Raw genomic sequence first — 21478 nt, 5'->3', positions numbered from 1 at the left:
CTTCCCACGGTCTGAACGTCATAGCAACTCAAGTCTCAGTTCTGCCTCTCACAATATTTCCATATTGCCCTTTGGAGATTTCAAAGTTAGTGTGATGTCGTGGCTGGAGGGTTGGACTTAGGAGGCCGAGGGTCAAACCCCCACTCAGCCAGGAGCCTCACGGGGTAAGCCTTGGGCTTGTCCTCCTTTCTCAGCCTGGCCCACCTCGCAGGGGGGTTGCTGAATACCAGCGTCCTCTGCTTAAGAAGGCTGATGACCCAGCTGCAGCCAGGGAGGGGGGAGAGGAGGGGGAGCAGTGCCCAGCCAGGCAGCCCCCCTCCCCATTCTCTGGGGCAGGCCGTGCCAGGTTGGAAGCCAGGGGTGGGGAGGGGACCAAGGCATAGTTGCTGCATGCTGACTTGTGGGTTTGGGACCCCCCTTAAAAATGGCCTCTAACTTTTCCTTGGTGTTTCCAGGCAGGAATGTGTGGAGCAGCTTCTGAAGAACATGTTTGATGGTGAGCAGACAGAGAGCTGCCTTGTGAATGGGACTCAGGCTCTGTTGACGTTACTGGAGCCGAGGCGCACCAGGTAAGCTGGTTTGGGGGCCAACCAGATTCATCGTAGCAGAGACTTCAGGGTAGGACTTAGACTCTTGGGCGCCTGGCCAGGCGGTTGACGAATGCTTGCTAAAAATAAATAAGCGAAGTACAGGAGACCCCAACTTATGCCTGATTTACTTAGATAATTTCAGCTTTGTGAGGGTGGCAGGAAAATAAGTAAATAAGCAGAGAGCTTGTGGGGAGGGAATAGTTGGAAGGAGCCGTCCAAGATCTCACATGACCTGCCCAGAGCCTGGGAAGCAGGATGGAGGAAGCTATTTCTGCCTTGGGTTTTCCTGCTGCTGAAAGGGTTCTTAAGCCCTCCGCCTGGCTTATCGCCCCCTGGGAAGGTCATGGGAGGTCTGTGCAAGACTTCACATCTTGTGAGATGTGCTGACAGTGGAGGGTCTGCTTCCCTTGGCCCCGGAGGAGCAGGCCCGCTTGTGTAGAGCTCTCCAACTCCCAGGTCTTTGCGTGGTCTGAGTCTTGAGCCTGGTTTGCTTCTCTTCCCCTGCAGTGTGGAGGGGCTGGTGGACTCTTTCTCTCAGGGATTCGAAAGGTCTTGCACTGTCAATAGCAGCATCCTGGGTGGCATTGAGCCGCGGCTGAAGGACTTCCACCAGCTGCTGCTGCACCCGCCCAAGGTAGGGAGATTCTGCCCCCCCCCCCCGCTTCTCCTGAAACCCTTCTTCAATCTCCCCAGGAGGCTGTGTGTCTAAATATACAGTGTATCAGTGATGGTGGGATCTGTCAGATCCAGCTAGTACTTCGGTAATCAGAGGGGAAATCCAGGAAGCGTTGGGGGATTGGGAATCTATTTTGCCCAGACCTGGGATAGACTTGGGAAATCCAGGAAGCGTTGGGGGATTGGGAATCTATTTTTGCCCAGCTCGGTTTGTGGAATTTTTAAGTCTGCCAAGGAGACGCTGTAGAGTAAAAGACACAAAACGAAATGGTTTCTGTTATGGGATTAGAAGAGGACAGAATCTTAGAGGTGCATGGGACTCTTCTTCAGGTGGAAACCTGAAAGCTTGCGTACTTCTGCAGCAGCTCAAATCAGTCCTATAAAAACCACTGCCATCCCTGTTACGCATTTCTTGGGTGAAGGGCTGAGTGCAGGTGCTGTGCAGGCAGGCGGCTGCTTCGTCCTCCCAGAGGAGAGAGAGTGGCTTCTGCCTCCATCCAAAGCACCCTGTTAAGGATTGCTGCAGCTTTGTGCTCTGCTGTTCTGACCGCCAGCCCCCTTGCTGTGGGTTGCGGGGTAGGGACAGGAGGAGCTGAGGCTCTCTGGGGGGACGCCATGTTGGTCTGGCCTGAGAAGCCCATTTTGTCTCTTTGCTGGCGGCAGGCGGCATCCATTCTGACGACCATCGGCGTCTTGGAAGAGCCGCTGGGCAACGCTCGCCTCCATGCTGCCCGCTTGGTCGCTGCCCTTCTGCACACCAACACGCCCAGCATCAACCAGGAGCTGTGCCGGCTCAACACCATGGAGCTGCTGCTGGTGAGGAGCACTTGGGGGGGGCGGGGAGAGGTCGCTTGGCGGCAGCGGCTTCAGCTTGGCCTTCAGGGATGTTCGGTGGGGGTAGAGGAAATGCACTTCCACCATGGAAGAGCTTTGCTCACCGGCCTCTTTGATTTTGTTCCAGGACCTGTTTTTTAAGTACACATGGAATAATTTTTTGCATTTCCAAGTGGAATTGTGCATCGCAGCGATCCTGGCGCATTCTGTGAATGAAGGCAAACTGGCCCCAAGCGAGGCGGAAGAGAAGGAGGGAGCGGATGGGAGCGCAGCCTCGGGGAACTCGGAAGCCCCGGAGAAGAGCAGCAGCTGCCGTCCCGAGAACATCATGGTGACCCATGTAAGGAGGCTCATAAGCCCGGCCAGGACAGGCTTCCCCAAGCCCCATCCACACAGCACCTGCTGTCCTCGGGCAGGAGGGCAGAGGGAGCGGTTCAAGGCCCTGGGTCAGAACCCCCGTCTTGGTGGCTAGAGCAGATAAGCCTGTTGGTGCACCTCTCTTGGTCTCCTCCTGCCACATCCTGGCCAGGCGGGAGGTCTGTGTTGCTGGGTGGCTTCAGTGGGGTGAGAGGCCCTGGGCGAGAGTGATGCTGAGCCCTTGGAGAAATTGAGCTTCTGGGGTCTTGGGGATGGAGAAGCCCCTGGCTGCTGTGATGGGGCTCAGGATTGGGGGCTGGCCCTAGTGCTGCCTCTGCTCTCAGGGATAGCCCTGATGTGCCTGTCTCCCCCCCTTTTTTTCCTCCAGCTGTTCCAAAAGTGCTGCCTGGTCCAAAGGATACTGGATGCCTGGGAGACCAACGACAAAATGCAGTAAGGCTCCTTCCCCTCCTGCTGGGGCCTTGGCTCTGCATGTTCACCCAAAGAGCCCTGTCCCTCATGGCATTGGCAGTCCAGGGGGCAGCTCCCCTGCAGTGCAGGACAGGCCCAGAAGTGTCCGCACCAGCCGGCCACAGCCTCCTCAGCCGCAGGTGCTTGGGCTGGAGGGGGCCAGCAGAAGGAGGCTGTGACATGCAAGCTGCCTTTGGTCACGGGCTGATCTCCACCTGGTGAGGGTCCCTCGGGTGGGTGCCTCACCTCTACGAGGTTAGCAAGGCCTTCCTGACACCCCTCAGTTCCTAACTAATGTGTCAGTGTTGATTCTGCCCTGCTTTAAGAGTGGCTGTCCAGGGTATCGTAGACTCTAAGAGCAGACCTAGGCAAACTTGGCCCTCCCATCATTCCTATCTAACAGGACCAGTGGTCAGGGATGATGGGAGTTGTAGTCCCAAAACATGTGGAGGGCCAAGTTTGCCTAGGCCTGCTCTTAGAGTTGGAAGGGAGCCCTAAGGGACATCTAGTCCAACCCCCTGCCCTGCAATACAGGAAGCGCCGACCTTCCGATTGGCAAGCCCAAGAGGCTCAGTGGTTTCGACCACAGCTCTCCGTACCTTTGCCTTTTACAACGCAGAATCAGTAGGCGATGAGGGGTGTAGAAATGTGATAAGTGCTAGCAATAAAATAATCTCAACTAAAACCTCACAGACTGGGCCATCCAACCTCTGCTTAAAAACTTCCAGGGAAGAAGAGCCCATTCCACAGTCGAAAGGCTCTCCTCTTTGGAAAATTCTTCCTGGTGCAGAAGTGTTTCGGGGGGGGGGGGCTGTTCCCTTCCTGGACTGGAGATGCCCTTGGGAGTTCTGCACTCCAGGCAGGTGCTTTCTGCCCCCGAGCTGCTGCAGTCCTCCCAGCCCACGGGTGGCTCAGGCAGCAGCTGAGGAGAGACCTTCCCAACGTGGAGCCGCTCCTCACGGTTTATTTTTCCAGGGCAGAAGGCGGAATGAGGCGAGGCAACATGGGCCACCTGACGCGGATTGCCAACGCAGTAGTGCAGAATACGGAGAAGGGCCCCGTCCAGACCCAGATCAGCAACTTTGTCCGAGGTAGAAGGAGCTTCTGGCGTCTCGAGCCCCTTCTCTTCACAGAGCAGTCAGGCTGCTCCTCTGAGTGGGGGGTCTGGGGAGGGTGGCTCCCTCCCTCCCTCCCTCCCTCCCTCTAGGATCAGGGGTGCAGTCAGGGCGCCTGGGGGTGTCTGGAGAGGCCCCAACGGCTTCCCGACCCCAGAGCTGCTGCCTCCGGAACAGAGGTAGCCCGGCTGCTTCCTCCCTTCTGGGCGGCTGCAAGGTCTTATCCGTGGCCCCCGTCTTGGATGATGAGGCTGTGGGCTGTGCCTGCACCCACAGACGCCTTTGTCCTGCTGGGTTTCAGACAGCCCCACACCCAATTTGGAGCAGTGTTTTCAACCCCTTTCTGGCTGAGGGCCAGCCTGATCAGGGCGGTTGGTTCCTGCCCAAAGCTGCGAGTCCTGAAGGGGCCCAAGGGTCATCTAGTCCAACCCCCTGCAATGCAAGAGCCGCAGCTCATGGATTCCCCAACAAGCCTCTGCTTCGCAGCCTCCCTTGAAGGAGAGCCCTCCCTCTTCCCCTCCACAGCCCCTTTCTGAGAGGGGCTGCCTGGCCCCACTTTTCTCCTTGGTTTTGTTCCGCTTTTTCCTTACCTGCCCTTTCGTCACCTGGGGCTCCTACTGGGAGGGTTTTTCTTGTGAGCTGCTCTGCAAACCCTTCAGAGGTGGAGGGGGGAGGATTGTGGGGAAAGGTTCCAGGTTCTCTTAGCTAAAGAGCTTCATGGGGTGACGGTCTGAGGAGCTGGTTGTGGCGGGCAGAAGGGACCCCGTCCGTCCCTCTTGGCAGAGGGCAGCCTCGGGGTTTGGAGGAAGGCCGGTGGCTCCTGCTTTGCCCAGAGGGCCATGTGTAGCAAGCGGGGTGAGGAGGAATGAGAGGGCAGAGAGGCAGCAATGGGGCAGTGTCTGGGGGGGGGGGGAAGGAGGCATGGGGAAGCACTTTAGGATCCCTTTCTCCTGCCTCCGAAGGGGGGGGGGGCGATGTGTATTTGCTTCCTGACTCCGCCATCCCCGTGACTTTAACACGAGGCCGAGCACTTTTGTCGTCTTGTCCCGGGGCCCCAGCCCCATCTGGAGGGCTAGATAATGAGGGAGGGTCTCTGATAGTGGCCAGGCTGAGATTCCAGCCCCTTGTTGGCCAGGGGCGCCCCACCCCCCGCAAGGAGCAGCACCGGGGTTTCCTCCCTAACCCAGGCCTGCCTCTCCTTCTCCCTTGCAGGGCTGCCTGAGGATTGCAGAGGACGGTGGGAGAGCTTTGTGGAGGAGACCTTGATGGAGGCCAACCGGAGGAATACGGTCGACTTGGTGAGATGGCCCAGGGGCTGCTTGCCCTCCCCTCCCTTTGGAGCCTCTCTTTTGGGAGGGTTCTGAGGACACACTGAGCCGCCATGTGCGGGGCTTCCCAGCCGAGGAAGCTGCCGGCCGAGATGCTCACCTTGGTCCTCTCCTTCACAGGTGAGCACGCACCACCTGCACTCCTCCAGCGAGGACGAGGACGCGGAGGGAGCCTTCCCCAACGAGCTCTCTCTCCAGCAGGTAGGGTTCCTTCCAGGATGTCCTCTGGCTGTTGCTGTTCCAGAGCTGTCCGTTGGAGAGCCTGCTGCCGCCTGGCCAAGGGGGTTGGACTAGACGACCCTCTGCGACCATTGGGCAGAGCTGTCTCTGAGGGCTGCCCAAGAGAATTGCTTGGGCTTTGCAGCAAGCAGGCGTCCTCCAGCAGGCAGGCAATGGAGGAGGCTCTTGCACTGGACATGTTCTCGCCCTGCTTACACCCGGGGGGGGGGGGGTTCATATCATTGCTCTGTATTTGTTGCATTCGCACCCAAGGAGCACAGGGTGGCGTATGGGGCTCTCTGCCCCCAGTCCACCCCGTCTCCTCAATTAAGCCCCACAACAGCCCTGAGAGGGGGAGTGCCCGCCGTCGCCATCGTAGTTTCCTTTTCGGTGCTGGGTTGAAGTCTTTTGTAGCTGGCTCTGGCCTTGTCGTGAGAATGTGATGCTGTTAGCATTTTTCTTTGGCATTTTATTTTATGGCTCCGCTGTGTTTGGATATATTATGAGTTTATCTCGGTTGTTTGGCTGTGTTTCCTGAAGAGCAACTTGAATAAGAATAATACAGTAACGTAATTATTAACAGCAACAAAATGCCACATACCCAGAGCATCCCAATACAGGGCTTGAGCCTTCCGATGTCTGGAAGAAGGAAGTCTAATTCTCTCTCTCTCTCTGACATCTGACGGGAGGGTGTTTCACAGGGCGGGCGCCACTACCGAGAAGGCCCTACGTAAACTGTGGCCCAAAGTGTGGCTTTTCCCACCCGGAAGGAAGCGCTTGGTCTTCCTCAGCCCAGGTGTTTCTCTGCAGCATTCGCGGTGGCTGGGATTGGGACCGTCCTTGCACTTCCAACTCCCACTCTGCTTTACAGCATAAAAATCGTCCCAACTTGCTCCAATCCAGCTGTTCAAAGAGGCAGAAGCAGCACAGACAAGGTTTCTGAGGAGCACTAGAGCACCAGCCACTTGCTAGGCCCCAATGCTCGCTGAAGTAACAATCGCTTGCAAGGCGGGGAAGAGGAGAGCAAGGCAGGGAGTTCCACACCCCCAGTTTAGCTCCTCTCTCTGTGTCCTGGTTAGAAGCCACTCAGGAGAGGTGGTCTGTGAACATCTTGGCTCCAGCGAGGCGGTGGGGGCGGGCACTGAGCTTGAGCCTCCTCCTTCTGTTCAGCAGCCCTCTTTGAGGCCTGGCCAGCGCTGGTCACAACGTGGCTGCCAAGCGCTGACTGGGGCGGCAGGGGGCTCAGCGCCAGTGCTGTGTAGATGGTGCAATAGCTGTTCTCTCCCCTGCCAGGCCTTCTCGGAGTACCAGATCCAGCAGATGACGGCCAACTTTGTGGATCAGTTTGGCTTCAACGATGAAGAGTTTTCCGACCAGGATGACAACATCAAGTGAGTGCCCCCTCTGCCCCCTTGGTCTTCACCCCACGAGCAGGTCAGTCTCCCCGTCTGGGAAATGGAGCCGGGAGGCAGAGGGGCCTGAGGGAGGGGCTCCCCTCTCTGGCAGGGCAGGGCAGGGCTTTCTCCTGGGGGCCACAGGGAACCCTGTGAGGGAGCGCTTGGATCATTCACTCAGCCCTTTGTGGATCGCCTTCTGGCCCCACTAGGAAAGGATGCTGTGCAGTTGGGGGGAGGCTGTCTGCAGGAAAGGGATGTGGAGGAGCAGGCAGCTGCAAGGACCAGTCAGGGCTGAGGAGCCCCCTCCCCTTGGGAAGCTTCTTTGTGAATGAAGACCTGGGTGAGGGGAGCAGCTTTGGGCAGAGACCCCTGCAGCCCCCCTTCTCTGCAAGTGCACGGGCAGGTTTGCTGTATAATAATAATAATAATAATAATAATAATAATAATAATAATAATAAATTTTATTTATACCCTGCCCTCCCCTGCCACGACTGCTTAAAATTAAAACCAGGATGAAATTAAATGGCAGCCCACGAATCACAACCATAGGGTAGGGAAACCAAGTGTTTGCCAGGGCCAGCTATCCATGCTGGTCCCCTATGAGCCGATAAAAGAAGTCCTTGATGCCCAGCCTTTTCCCCAAGGAGCTCAGGACAGGCTCTGTGGGGCCTCCCTCTGCCCTCCATCCTCACAAGAGCCTGGTCCGGTCGGTCGGCCAGCCCATCCCCTCTGAAGAGCTGCTTCCGGCCTCCTCCCAATGGGCTTCTTTCTCCCTCTTTTCCAGCGCACCTTTTGACAGAATTGCGGAGATTAACTTCCACATTGATGCCGACGATGACAGTGTAAGCAGCTGGGCTGGGTGTGTTTGGGCATCTCCGTCTGTGTCGGTTGAGGGAGCCACTTTGTGGGGCTCCTTGCTCCGCTTCGCAGCTGCTCTCTTGCCATCTGCCCTGCCCCCAGCGCTGTTCAGCACCTCCAGTGAAGCCTCTGGGCCACGTTGCCGGGCGGTTGGGGCTGCAGTGCCACCAGCGTGCAGGCGACACGCAGCTCTCCCTCTCCTTGCCACCTCACGAGGAGTCTGCTTGTGCAGCGCAGAGGGAATGTTCCCTGGGGAGGATGCTGTTCCCTGGTGCCGCCTCTGTGAGGGCAGGAGGCCGTCATGGCACAGAGTGGGGGGAGGATGCACAGCATCCCACAATGCCCTCCCTTTGCTCAGTTCACATGCTTCCGCACCAGAGACTTGGGGCAGCCGCTTTGGGGCCCCTGGTCGCCATCTCTGTTCAGCGCCTTCCTGGCGCTTGGAGTGAGAGGCGCAGGCCCAGAGCTGGGCAGGCGATGGCAGCGGCAGCTTCTCTGGAAGCCCCCTGAATACTGACCCGCTGTCTCCCCCCTTGCTGCAGCCCAACGCGTCCCTGTTTGAAGCCTGCTGCAGCGAACGAATCCAGCAGTTTGATGACACCGAGGAAGAGGAAGACATCTGGGAGGAGAAGGAAATCAGCTACACCGCCCAAGTCAAGTCCAGGACGCGGTAAGGGGGCTTTCCGCCTCTCCTTAGGTCTGTCCAAGGGGCAAGAGGATCATGGGGTTGTAGGGTTGGAAGGGGTCCCAGGGGTCATCTAGTCCAACCCCCGTAATACAGGAGTCTCAACTACTAAAGCATCCATGACAGATGGCCCCCCAACCTCTGCTTAAACACCTCCAGTGAAGGAGCGTCCACCACCTTCCCTATATGTGATGGAGGGACCTCCTATTTGCTTTAGGTGACTGAAGCACAATGGACAATACGATACAATCATCGTTATTGTCATTGTCCCATACAGAACAACAAAATTAAAAATCTACATCAGACATTCAGAAACCAACAAGTCTGCTATCCCAGCTATCCCAGCCTGGTTAGCCCCCTAAAAACTCTGATACCCCATAATTAAATACAATATGCTCCCACAGAGACTACCTTACACTGCGTTTAAAACCAAAATTTTATTTGGATAGAAACTTTCTCAGGCGGCTAGTCCTAGTCTTTATAACCCTGTACCTTCTTCCAGAAGGCAGAAGCTGAAAGAGATCATTTCCGGGGTGCGCGCTATCCTGCGCTATCTCTGCAGCTTTCCTATGGCACCTGGAAGCATAGATTTAATCCAAGGTGGGAAGAGTGCACCCAATTATTCTCTCCGCAGTCTTTACAACCCTGGACAGCATTGTTTTTTCCCTGACCGTGCAGCTCCCAAGCCACACACACAGACCCGATTCCTTCTTAAAAATAGACTGAAAACAGGTGAAAATTTGCACCAACTTTCTCAACTGAGGAGCTCACAGGATTATTCCTTCTGGAACAGGAAGTCCGTGGCTCACCTGGGTGGCCTGGTTGGGGGGGGTCAGTTTAGAGGACCTTGAAGTGCTCCCCAGGCATCCTGAGAGTGTCGGAGTAGGGGGCTGGTCCTGGAACTTGCAGGGGCCTCCCAGGAGCCTCATGGCTGCCTTGCCTTCCGTTCCTGCCTTCAGGTTTGGCATTTCCGGTGCGTTGGAGGGATCCTCCAAAAGCGACCTGGAAAACGGAGGCCACGGTGGCAGCCCAGACTCTGGGGAGGAGGAGTCCGAACAGGCCGCTGTGCCACAGCCCTCCCCTCCTGCACACACCGAGGGCAACGGCAGCCTCCCAGAGGGCAGAGGGGCAGCAGAGCCCCCTCCTGAAGGTAAGAGGTCTCTGAAGGAGCGGGGGGGGGGGGCTGCCAACATGGGACCTCTGCATAGCAGGTCTTTCTGGTGGATTTGGAAGGGTTTCCTGACCGCAGCACCATCCCTTTTGGAATGACGCACCCCAGGGTGCTCGGGGGTGACCAGGAAAGCCTGCTGGAAAAGATGGGAGCTGTGGGAGGGGCATCACCCCAGACAGAGGCAGGGCAGCCCCTCCCCCTTGGTCGCCCAGTGGGGGGTGCAGGAGTGCCTGGCTCCGCAGGACAAAAGCAGCTGCCCATGAGTGGCTCTCTGCTGGGCTGTGGGGCCACCTGGGCTTAGCCAAGAGCTGCTCCTGCGACCAGTGGCTTTGAGCAGCTGGGCTTCCCTCATTTTCATGAATGAAAGGTTTCTGTGCTGCTTTTTCTTTAACAAAAGAATTGCCATGTGCCTCACACTGTAGTAAACGGTAGCAGTTACTTCATTTGACAGTCAGGAATAAAAAGGCAGAAATCCTCACTAAAGCCTAGTAAAAACAAGGGTCAGAGGGCACCCAACTGAGCAGGGTGGTCTTCAGTTGGGGACAGAAGCACCCCACAGTGGGTGCCCACCTGATCTCCGCCGAGAGAGCATCCCACGTGGTGAGTGCCAGAGAAGGCCCTTTCCCCCTCCCCACTAGAGGGAGCTCTCTAGCAGTCAAGAGGGTCCCACCCCCAGCCTCCCCTGGCCAACCTGCTCCTGGGCAGTTCAGGGCTTTGCACACCAAGATGGGCGCTTTGAGGTTGGCTGGGCAGATAGGGCATCTTCCCTGGCCACAGGGTTTGCGGGCGTCTGAAGCCCCCCTGAGTACCCAAGCTGCAGCTTCCAAGACCACCCTGAGGACAGCCTGGCCTCGTAGGATGTGTGACAGTCGCACAGCCATTCAGCAGGTGGTTGCCCTTGTAAATTGGATAATATGAGCCCTGGCCTTCTCCCCCGTCCCATGGCAATGGCCGTGGCTGCTCCTTGTCTGAATGCAACTGCTGAGTCCCTGCTGGCTGGTCCCCCCGTGTGGTTGTGATCCCCCCTCTCTGGTGGCTGAGCCAGGCTCCTCTGGGCAGTTACTGGCCTGTAGCCACCTGGTGAAGGCTGGACTCAGAGGAACTGCTGACCGATTGCATCTCTGCAGGGTCTGGGTGGACGGCTGCCTTTGAGCCGGTGAACGCCAAGGCCCCGCCAGCGTGTGTGGCCATGGATGTCGGATCCAGCGTGTGGAACTCTGCCACCCCAGACACAAAGACCCCGGAAGAGAGAGGCTGGGCCAAGTTCACAGACTTCCAGCCCTTTTGCTGGTGAGTGAGCCGCAGCCGTCCTCCGGGACACAGCTGAGCATGCCTGATCAGGTCAAAGGTCTGTCTTCTCCTCCAGTGCTTGGCCTCTGTCCGCAGCCAGACACTTGCCTCCTTCCTTCCTTCCTTCCTTCCTTCCTTCCTTCCTTCCTTCCTGGAAGCTGCCAGGGCCGGCCAGAGGCCCTGACCCGCCCTCTCTTCCTGCTGGTGCCCCCCCCTTGGGCTTTAGGCAAGATCAGGGGTCGGCAAAATTTTCCAGCAGCGGGCCTGTCCACTGTTCCTCAGACCTTGTGGCGGGCTGGAGAAGTGGCACGGGGGGGGGGGCTGGAAGAAGAGGCAGAGGGGGCAAGTAGTCCTCCTCCCCAGCTCCAGCCGCTGCGCTTACCTTCCCAGGGGCTGCTTCTTGTGGGGAGGCAGAGCAAGCTCATTGGCTCCGCTCTCTGTCCCACAGGAGCGCCAGGGCGGTGGCGGCGGGAGGAAGAGGCCGAGCAGCAGCGGCTCTGCCATCAAACTCCGTGCCTGGTTTACCTCAGCCAGGCGTGGGGACATCTCTGCCAATCAAAGGCCACTGGGGTAAACCAGGTGCAGCATTTGAGTGGCAGAGCTGCTGCCACTTGGCCTCTTCCGTCGCCACCGCCGGAATTCTCAGCTTCGTGGCAAGTTCCAGCTTCACGGTGCGGGCCAGATTTAGGACCCAGGTGGGCCTGATCCGGCCTGGGGGCCTTAGTTTGCCGACCCCTTGGCAAGATCCTCTCGCACTGCAGCCCCGGTTCCAGTGCGAGAAACACCCCCCTTCAGCACATTTTCCCTTCCAGCTCGGAGGCCGGCCCCAGGTGCAGTTCCCCCGTGGACACAGAGAGCAGTGATTTGGAAGGGAAGCCCAAGCAAAGCCAGGACAAGAACTGTGAGTGCTTCCTCCCCCCCCCCCACCACCACCACGTGGAAGGGGGCCAGTGGTGGGCAGTTAGTCCCTTTTCTCCCCCCTCACACTCACCCACACTCCTGGAAGCCTTCCGCTTGCTCCCCGTTTCTTTGGGGGAGGAGGAGGAGGCAGTGCTAAGGCATTGCCTGGAGCTGGGGGGGGTGGGCAACTGGTGGGGCTCATCTCCTGCAAGGGGGGGGGGCGTTTCAGGCTGTGAGGGCAGCTCCCAGCCCTTTTCCCTGTGGGTGAGTGACCAGGGGAGGGGGCCTGGCTGTTTCTCCGGCCAGCCTCTATCCTTCCTCCCCATATCAAGAGGGGCACTTCACCCAGTCCAGCCAGCTGATCACTCAGGACATCACCCCCGTTTTTAAGATTGGGGTGTCCTGGGAGGCAGCAGAAAGCAGCAGCTCCCAGGCCCGATGGCAGAAGGCTTAGAGGGGCTTGGGGAGCAGAGGTTTCTCATAGGGTTGAAAGAATAACGAAGGAAGAAGAGATCAGACTCGAGTGAAGCCAGCAGTTCCTTGGGTTGCTTTGGGGGCAGATAGCCAGCCCCAGCCCTGCCCTGTGAGGTGCAGCTTCCTCTAGAGCAGGGGCCAGAGTGCTCTCCATGGAGATGGCATTGCTGCAGTGCTGCTGGTCCTTCAGTCATCTACAGAAATTTGAAGGCTTCCCAGCAAGTCAGAGGGTGGGCCTCATCCTGGCAGAGCCTGGGCTTCTGCCGCTCAGAGTCCAGGCGTTCCCCTTCCGGCAGAGTCTGTGCCTCGGAGGTCCTGCTGCCATGCGGCTGCTTCTCTGGCGTCCCAGGAGAGCCCTGCCGGGTGGGCCTCACACGCTCTCTCCCCCTCCAGTCAGCGCTGCCTCTCCTTGCGTGTGGAATGTCTGTGTGGCACGGAAAGCGCCTCTGGTGGCCTCAGACAGCAGCTCCTCCGGCGGCTCGGACAGCGAGGAAGAGGAGGAGAAGGCGGCGGGTGTTGTCACGGAAACCATCAGCACGGGCTCAGGCCAGGAGACCATCAAGCTGACCATGGATGCCAAGAACGAGAAGGCGCTCTTTACCAGGTGTGAGGGGGAAGCGGAGCAAAGGCCAGCGGAGGGGGTGTGTGTGTGTGTGTGTGTGTGTGTGTGTGTGTGTGTGTTTGTGAAGGCCAGCCGGCTCTGTGGTTGCAGGTCTCGGGCAGGCAGGGGGCCGTCAGGGAGCGCCCACCTCCGGCAGCTTGGGTGGGCCCTGCTGGTGCTGCTGTGCAGAGACCCCCAGGTGGGCAGCCTCTTTCCGGAGGGGATGCGAGACCCAGCAGGGGCTGGAAAGGGCTTGTGGTGCAGGAGGGCCTGGAGAGACTGTGGTGCGTCGCTTCCGCCCTTTCTCCCCAAAGGCAGTGCGCAGCCCGCGCCACCAAGCAGCTCTCTGGGCTGCAGGAGCCTCAGAGCAGTGGATGCTGTGCTGGTCCAGAGAGGAGGCGTAGAAAAGCCTCCCCTGCAAGAGCTGCCCCACCCTCCCAATTAGCTCCCTTTCCCCTGACGAAAGGCTTCTGGGGCTTCCTCTGACTCTCGCTCAGTTGCCCAGAAGCTCCCAGGTGGGCCAAGCTGTGTTTCCAGGGGAGGGAAACCACCAACAGAGGCTTGTCTGATAATAACGCCGAGTTCTCGTGGCCTGAGATTTTGTGGAGAAAATAGCACTTTGTCAGTGCTGCCTTCAACACTATTTATACAGAAAGAAAATGGGAACACATGGCAGCAAAAAGAACGAAGTAGAGGCTGCTTACAGCTTAAGATCAGAAAAATGATCGTTTTCAGGAATTATGGAAACAGGATCATCCCAGGGCCGCTATGCGCTGAAAGCTAAACTGGCAGCCTCTGCCTGCTGCTTCTGCGTGGAAGGAAGGGCGCTGCTGTCGGGGGACAGAACATACCCCGTGGGAAAATGAACCAGAGGCCAGCGTTGTCAGCTCTTGTGTGCTAGTGTTGCCTAGCCCCAACCCTGGGTGAATGAGGGGCAGAGTTGGCATCTTGGTTTGTTACCAGATCTGGCCCCTACAGTTGTGGCTTGGCTCTTGCTGGTGAGGACGTGTCTGGGGGGGAGGTTGCCTGTAAGCAAGGTCAGCTCCAGGGCCCAAGGTGTGGGGCAGGGGCAGGTTTGGGGTTCAAATGCATGGGAAAGGCTTGAGGTCGTTGTTGACACGCTAGTTTTTGCTGCAGGCAAGAAAAAGTGGCATTTGCTCGGCTTCTCTGGGTGTCTTTCCTGGGTGCCAGTGAGCTTCATTGAATCTCCTTTGTTGTCATTCCTTTGGGCTGTGTTTGCCTCCCTTGTGGCCTGCGAGGAGCAAGGGGGCAGGTGGAGGGAGGCTTCTGAGGGGGCACAGCACCTGTCTCTTACCTGCTAAATTGGCTGTCAATGTTTCCATTCCTTCTGATGCTGAAATTCCTACTTCTCTCGCAAAGGGGGGCTGTAGATGAGCAGAGGAGTAGCGCCCAACTCTTGAGGTCCAGCTTTGCTGCTCCCTGCCAGGAACTGGGGCAGGGGACTCAGACCGTGAGCAGTGGGGCTGGGGTTTGGCCGCAGGATCCTCTGCGGGGGCCACAAGGCCAGCAGGGGACTTGGCATGGTGTGCTAGGTGTTTTCCAGGCGGTTGGCACCACCACATGAAGGGCGTCTTGCCAACGGGTGAGATTGCCCTGCCCCCCAGTCCCGACCCAAGTGCCAGCCCTGCCCCCTCAGCTGACCCACAAAGGGGCCCATGGTGAGTGGGGATGCAGGCTCAGAGATGGCCCTCTCAGTGGAGATGGGAAAGAGTCTCGCCATATGCTGCCAGGCCAAAGGGGGAACCAGCCCCTCCTTCACAAGAGCTCCCTGTTGTGTTGAGATGGCATGTGAAATGCGGGGGGAGGGGGGTTGTGCTCGATTTATTTCAGGTGGCCCCTCCCCACCTGGACACCTGCTCTTATGGGGACTCTGACGGGGGTCTGGGAGCGAGACTTCCGCTGTGGGGTTGGAGGGGGAAGGGTCCTGCAGCCAGTCAGCAAATTTCTGTGGCAGCCGCTCCCTCCCCTCTGCAGGAGATTCTACCAGTTGCATCCCTGATCCCTTCCAGCAGGCTTCACCCAGGTGGGGGTTTTTTTTGGGGGGGGTCCATTCATGCAGTAGGACCTTCCCTCTGGACTCCCTGCCCCTGTTCTGGGGCTCACTCTGACCTTCCAGCCTTGGCAGAGGGTGGGGTCGGAAGTCCGGCTGCCAGAGTGGGTCCCGTTCCCTCACCAGCAGCCTAGTGGACTCCTGCCAGGGACTTTCCTGATTGGGGGCTGTGTCAGCCCCTCTGCTTCCGCTTCAGGGGGTGCTTTTGAGGTCTGGGACTGGCTGGAGAAGTCATTCTGAGAGCACTAGTGGGGGGGCCAACAGTGAGTAAGCGAGGAGGGTGGGCTGGTTTTGCAGCCATTTTTATCTTTCTCTCCCTTTCTTTCTCTCTCTCTCTCTCTCTGTGTGTGTCCTTCTCTCTCTTTGTGGGTCTTGCTCAGAATAATAAGGCCTGGCGCTGGAGGGTATGTATCCTGGCCCCCACAGCAGGGTTCCAAACATCCACCGGACAATGCACTTCTCCTGTGCACACAGCTAGCCAAGGGGGCTTTTCCCTCACAGGTGCCCCCCTCCCTCCCTGAGTTAGCAGCCTCTTCCCCCTCTTCAGGGCTCGTTCTGCAAGGAGGAATTGCCCCTCAGAGAGGGAGAAGAGGCCTCTGCCCAGCCGCCCCAGGGACCCCCACCCCAACTGCAGGGGGTGGAAGGGGGAGCTTCCAAGGTGTGGGTCCCCCAGGCAGGACCTGTCCCCCCTCCTCTGCAATGCTGGCTGGAAGCTGCCCTGTTGGGGGCGCTCCTTGCATAGGGAGCACATCACCCTGGGGAACAAGGCAACCTGGCAGCAGGCAAATTTCTTTCCAAGTTAAAACCCCAACTTTTCAAAAATCCAAAGAGCAGCCTTTTTGTACCTGAGGTTGGAGTGGAAGGGGACCAGGCCTCCGGCTCAGCCAGCTTCTCCCTTGGGGGATGCAGGGAGCGTGTGAGATGGGCAGGATCCTGTGCTCCGGCCCCCAGCCCTGTGAGCCCCACAGCAAGGCTTCTCCCAGGAGTAGGCAGCCGCTCAGCGTAAAGGAGCTTACGGCTCTCCTGTGGCCGACGCACGTGACCCACCCCCCTTGGCCTTGGAGGAATTGCCCTGCAGAAGGGGGACCCTGAAGGAGTCAGTCCAGGACTTGGCTGCTGGACTCCTGGCTGTGTTTCCTGCATGTTCTGAGCAGCTCCTGCCCCCTGCCCACTTCATACATCTCTGCCTGAAGCCCCATAGCAGCTGCTGCTGCTGCTGCTGCTTTCCTTGGCTGTCAGACTCAGGAACTGAATCAGGAGGCAGGCGGGGGCTGCTGGGGCTGCCCTGCTCTGTCTAGATGGCAGCGGCATTGCGCCAGTAATGGGCTGAGAGGCTCCATCGCTGGCCAGGGGACTGCTCTGAGCCTCCCTCTCCCTCTGGAAGAAAGGTGGGGGGGGGCCCCTTGCACCCCTCGAGGCCTCTGCTCAGCTGCACTGCACCCCTTTTGGAGCAGAAGTTTGCCAGAGCCCTTGGATGGGGCAGCAGGGATCCTCTGGCAGGGAGGAGCGCAGGAGGGGGCCTGGCTGCTGGCCCCTCACAGCCTCCCCTTGGCTGCTGCAGGAAGTATTTAGCCCCAGCTTCTCACTGGCCTGAGAGCAGCGGCACTGCATTGTCCCTGTGGATGTTTAGGGCTCTCCTGGGCAGGGGGCACTGCTTTCCATGGCTGCTCCTCATGGACCCCGCATGGCTTGGTGCTTGCTCCTTTCCCCCACACCCAAGCATGCCCCCCCCCCCAGCATGATGCCAGGTGCCCCCCCCCCCCGCCGCCGCCTGTCTTCCCGCCCCAGCCCTGCCACTAACTGAGCCTGCTTGCCAGAGCACCTTCCGCAGATCCTTTGCCCACTAACCCAGCTGGGAGGCCTCCCTCCGCAAGATCGGGTACTCCCAGCCCCACTGCAGTCCGCTTGAGCGTCTGGGCTCAGTTTCTCCTGCCATCCAGGAGCGGCTCCAGAGCCAGACGTGAAAGTGCAGAAGCTTCTCCATTGGGGTTTGGAAAAGCAGCTCTCCCTGGGAACCTGGGAAGCTGTGTGGCTTGGCATGGCTGCTGTTTGCATCCAGGCTGTGTTCTCTGTGTGGCTTTGGGGGTGTATGCCCAGGGACTGCCCCCCTGTCTGCTGGAGCCTGAGGCCGTGTGTGTTTGGCATTTAGTATGGCTGAGGTGTTGCCGAGGCAGCTCCTCTCCGCCTCTTCCCCAGACAGATCAGTTTTTCCTGCTCCTTTTGCGGAGCGGGGATCCTTTACCTATCAGTTTAGCAAGCAGCACCAGGAAGACCCCTCAGGCCAGGATGGGAGCAAACCTTTTCTTGCCGCCGCCTCCTGCCCGACCTTGGCCCTGAGAGCTGCCAGGGCACCTGCCAAGGGAATGGCCTGTTGGCCGCTCTCTGGTGAGCTGTGGCCTCCCAACAGCAGCAGCAGCAGCAGCAGCAGCAGCAGCAGCAGGAAGGCCGTTTTGTTCCGTCTTCCCAGAGGAAGGACAGGCATCAGATGAAGCAGCTGCTCCTGTTGTCCTTCAGCTGGGCCAAGCCTGAGGCAGCTAGAGCGTCACACGGGCACCACTCAGAGCCACTTGGGAGTGTTCCTCTTGCCCGTGGGCCTGCGGGGTGGGAGGCCATTGCTGCTCCTCTGGGCTGCCCCGTTGGGGGCCCTGCCAGGGCTCTCCCTCCCAGAGGCGAGCAAGGGGAGGGAAGCCTCTTGCTGCAGGAGGGAGTTTCCTTTGGTGGAAGAATTAGGCCAAGGGGGTGATGCAGCAGGAGGGAAGGGAAAGCAAAACCTGGCCCCCTGGCACAGCACTGGCAGCAGGCGGGGCCTGGGAGGAGGTGGCCCCATTCTCCTCAGGGCTGAATGGCATTTACTCCTCAAAGCATCACTTTCTTTAAAGAAGTCTTTGCCACGTACATTTTTTAAAAAATAATATTTTATTAGATTTTAGGAATAAAAGATTTAGAAAAATACAGAAAAAGCAAAAATACAAAATCACAAAATACAAAAATACAAACATTAAAGCATGAAAAAAAAGAAGAGATAAAACTAAAAAGGCACATACAAGAAAAGAAGAAAAGAAAAAACAAAAATCCCTCTTTTTTGGTTTCTCATCTTTGATTAACTTATTTTCCTGACTTCCTCACATCTCCCTTTTTTGTATCCCTTTTAAAATTTATTTCAGCAAATTAATTAAATTTAATTATTTAGTTTATCTATTTATCTGTTATAAGTCCGATCTTAACCTTGTTACTAGAACCCCTTCAATTCAAATCAATACCATCAACATTCAAAAATTTTACAGTGCTTCTGTAAATAAATTTTAAATTTCCTCCAATCTTCTTCCACCAACTCTTCTCCCTGGTCTCGGATTCTGCCAGTCATCTCCGCCAGTTCCATATAGTCCATCAATTGCGTCTGCCATTCTTCCAGCGTGGGTAGATCTTGTGTCTTCCAATGCTTCGCAATGAGAATTCTTGCTGCTGCTGTGGCATACATAAAAAAAGTTCTATCCTTCTTTGACACCATTTGATCAACTATGCCCAGGAGGAAGGCCTCTGGTTTCTTCAGAAAAGTGTATTTAAACACTTTTTTTATTTCATTATAGATCATCTCCCAGAAAGCCTTAATCCTTGGGCACGTCCACCAAAGGTGGAAGAATGTACCTTCAGTTTCTTTGCATTTCCAACATTTATTATCGGGCAAATGATATATTTTTGCAAGCTTGACTGGGGTCATGTACCACCTGTACATCATTTTCATAATATTCTCTCTTAGGGCATTACATGCCGTAAATTTAATCCCGGTGGTCCACAACTTCTCCCAGTCAGCAAACATAATGTTATGCCCTATATCTTGTGCCCATTTTATCATTGCAGATTTTACCGTTTCCTCCTCAGTGTCCCATTTCAACAGCAGATTATACATTCTTGATAATATCTTAGCATTGGGTTCTAACAATTCTGTTTCTAACTTTGATTTTTCCACCTGGAAACCGATTTTTTTATCCAAATTATACACCTCTCTTATTTGAAAATAGTGCAGCCAGTCTCGCACCTTCTCTTTAAGCTTCTCATAACTCTGCAATTTCAATTTGTCACCTTCCTGTTCTAAAATTTCCCAGTATTTTGGCCATTTGGGCTCCATGTTAAGTTTTTTCAGTGCTTTCGCTTCCATAGGTGAAAGCCACCTTGGGGTTTTACTCTCCAAAAAGTCTTTGTATCTTGTCCAGACATTAAACAATGCTTTTCTGACAATATGGTTTTTAAATGCTTTATGTGCTTTAACCTTGCCATGCCACAAATATGCATGCCACCCGAGCACATTGTCATGACCTTCAAGATCTAGCAGATCTGTGTTTTCAAGAAGTAGCCATTCTTTCAGCCAGCAAAAAGCCGCTGATTCATAATAGAGTTTAAAGTCTGGCAGGGCACCCCAGTCAAGCTTGCAAAAATTTACCACTTGTCTGATAATAAATGTTGGAAATGTAAAGAGAATGAAGGTACATTCTTTCACCTTTGGTGGACATGCCCAAGGATTAAGGTTTTCTGGGAAATGATTTATAACGAAATAAAAAAGGTACTTAAATATACCTTTCTGAAGAAACCAGAGGCCTTTCTCCTGGGTATGTTAGGCCAATCGGTGTTAAAGAAGGATAGGACATTTTTTATGTATGCCACAACAGCAGCAAGAATACTTATCGCAAAGTACTGGAAGACACAAGAATTACCTACTGTGGAAGAATGGCAGATGAAAGTTATAGACTATATGGGACTAGCAGAAATGACTGGCAGAATCCGTGACCAGGGAAAAGAGATGGCGGAAGAAGATTGGAAGAAATTTAAGGACTATCTTAAGAAACATTGCAAGATTATTGAATGTTAGAACGATGTTGACTTAGAAATTAAGGGGTTTTTAGCTGTAATGATTATGTATAAGAAAAGGAAGATTAAAAATTAAATCAGAAATTAGGGGAAGGATTTGCTGAATTGGCTTGATTAGAGATTGGAATACAGAGAGGGGAGGTACGAGGAGGTCAGGAAAGTAAGGTATACGACTATAAGGGAATGAAATTATACTTGTTATTTGTTTTGTATGTATGTCTATTTTATTGTCATTTTTTCTTTTCTTTTTTTCTTTTTTTGTTGTTTTTAAGTTGTTGAAAACTTTAATAAATATTCTTAAAAAAAAAAAATAAAGTCTGGCAGGGCAAACCCTCCTCTATCTTTAACATCAGTCAGTATCTTACCACGTACATTTTTATACTGATAGATATATATATAGAGAGAGGGGGGTTTACCTAAAAACAATGGGTGGCATTCAGGCAGTGTTCAAAATTGGCCTGGCCCCAGGCACATTTTACTCCTGGCTATCAGCCACTTGCGACCAAATGAAGATGCCTGGGTGCCAGAATGGCACCTGTCATCTCCACCATCTGAGGATCCCTGGATCTGGACTGTTTTCACACACTAAGACCCTATCCAGTAGAATTCTATCAGTTATATTTTATCTGCACAATCAGAATGAATTTCAGGAACCAAAAAGCTATATTGAAAAATACAACTTTTGAACCATCTGGTACAAACACGGCAACTAGGCACCCCATTTTGGCGACTGTAAGGAGCCATTTGGCGCCCGGCTTACATATCTGAGTTTCCAGCACTGTATTCAGGTAAGACCTGCTGAAATCAGTGCAGCGGCCTTGGCTCTGTTCCTTGATTTCCGTGGGCCTTCTCGGAGCCAAGCTGCCTTGAATGCCACCCGGCAGAAATGCTGCAACAATCAAGACGGTGTTCTGAGATACAAACAAAATAGAAACATAGCCGCCCTCTCTCACCATTCATCTGAGCCGTCTGCCTCTGCCTCTCCCATCTGCCCCTCAGGGGGGGCGTCCCAGGGAGGTGGGTGCAGCCCCCCAGGAGCAGGAGGAAGAGGAGGCTGCCTGCCTTCTGCCTTCTCGTCTGCTGCCCCCCTTGCCAGGGGCTCACTTGGTGCAAGGCAGGCAGAAAGCTGCATAGGGCACGGCTTGGCAGGCGGAGAGCCCCCCCCCCCGTATGCCCTGCTGTGTTTTGACCTGGCCCAGGCACTTGGGGGGGGGGATGACACAGGTCTCCTTGTGAGTTGGTGCAACGCAGGCAGGGGGGTGGGAAGTGGTTCTGCCTGCTTGAAGGCTTCCCTCTTAGTCCCTGCTGCCAATCCTGCTGTGGTGCTAGGTGAAGGAAGCGGGGAGCTCGGGGGGGGGGGCATCCGCTCCAGACCCCCACTTAGAAAATAGCAGCACTTCAGCACACCCCCCCCCCCCGCTTTCCTCCTTGCTCTCTTCAGCCTTCAACTAGGGCAGGTTGAAGCAATCCTGTCAGAATGGTGCTGCTGGGTCGCGGTGCTGGCTTGGGGTCCGCAAGTGGGGGGCAGAGCTGCTGAGCATGGTGGGGGGCTGGTGGGGCAAAGCTCCTCACGAGCGTA

At 55.9% G+C, this 21478-nt stretch overlaps 1 protein-coding gene across 3 annotated transcripts in view; it reads left to right on the top strand.

The window, feature by feature from the left end:
* Positions 1–21478, top strand: part of PPP6R2 (protein phosphatase 6 regulatory subunit 2) — a 221538-nt gene that overhangs the window by 16115 nt on the left and 183945 nt on the right. The window contains exons 8-25 of one of the 3 annotated variants that reach the window (XR_014555568.1): positions 456–569; positions 1098–1224; positions 1929–2081; positions 2227–2439; positions 2845–2909; positions 3903–4018; positions 5255–5340; positions 5491–5571; positions 6883–6980; positions 7771–7828; positions 8387–8514; positions 9489–9679; positions 10828–10990; positions 11803–11891; positions 12758–13005; positions 13103–13249; positions 13284–13365; positions 14228–15923. Coding sequence is in view for 2 of the 3 variants with exons in the window: in XM_083700105.1 (XP_083556231.1) it covers positions 456–569; positions 1098–1224; positions 1929–2081; positions 2227–2439; positions 2845–2909; positions 3903–4018; positions 5255–5340; positions 5491–5571; positions 6883–6980; positions 7771–7828; positions 8387–8514; positions 9489–9679; positions 10828–10990; positions 11803–11891; positions 12758–12968; positions 15417–15440 (1917 nt within the window). In the remaining variant the exon portion in view is untranslated. The remainder of the gene's footprint in view (positions 1–455; positions 570–1097; positions 1225–1928; positions 2082–2226; positions 2440–2844; positions 2910–3902; positions 4019–5254; positions 5341–5490; positions 5572–6882; positions 6981–7770; positions 7829–8386; positions 8515–9488; positions 9680–10827; positions 10991–11802; positions 11892–12757; positions 13006–13102; positions 13250–13283; positions 13366–14227; positions 15924–21478) is intronic. The other 2 variants (XM_083700105.1, XM_083700106.1) reach the window with 2 other exon arrangements.

The sequence above is a fragment of the Podarcis gaigeae genome, assembly GCF_964106915.1.
Source record: "Podarcis gaigeae genome assembly, chromosome: 10".
NCBI classification, from domain to species: domain Eukaryota; kingdom Metazoa; phylum Chordata; class Lepidosauria; order Squamata; family Lacertidae; genus Podarcis; species Podarcis gaigeae.
Note: the sequence above shows the minus strand (reverse complement) of the source record. Positions and strands in the feature narration are given on the sequence as shown.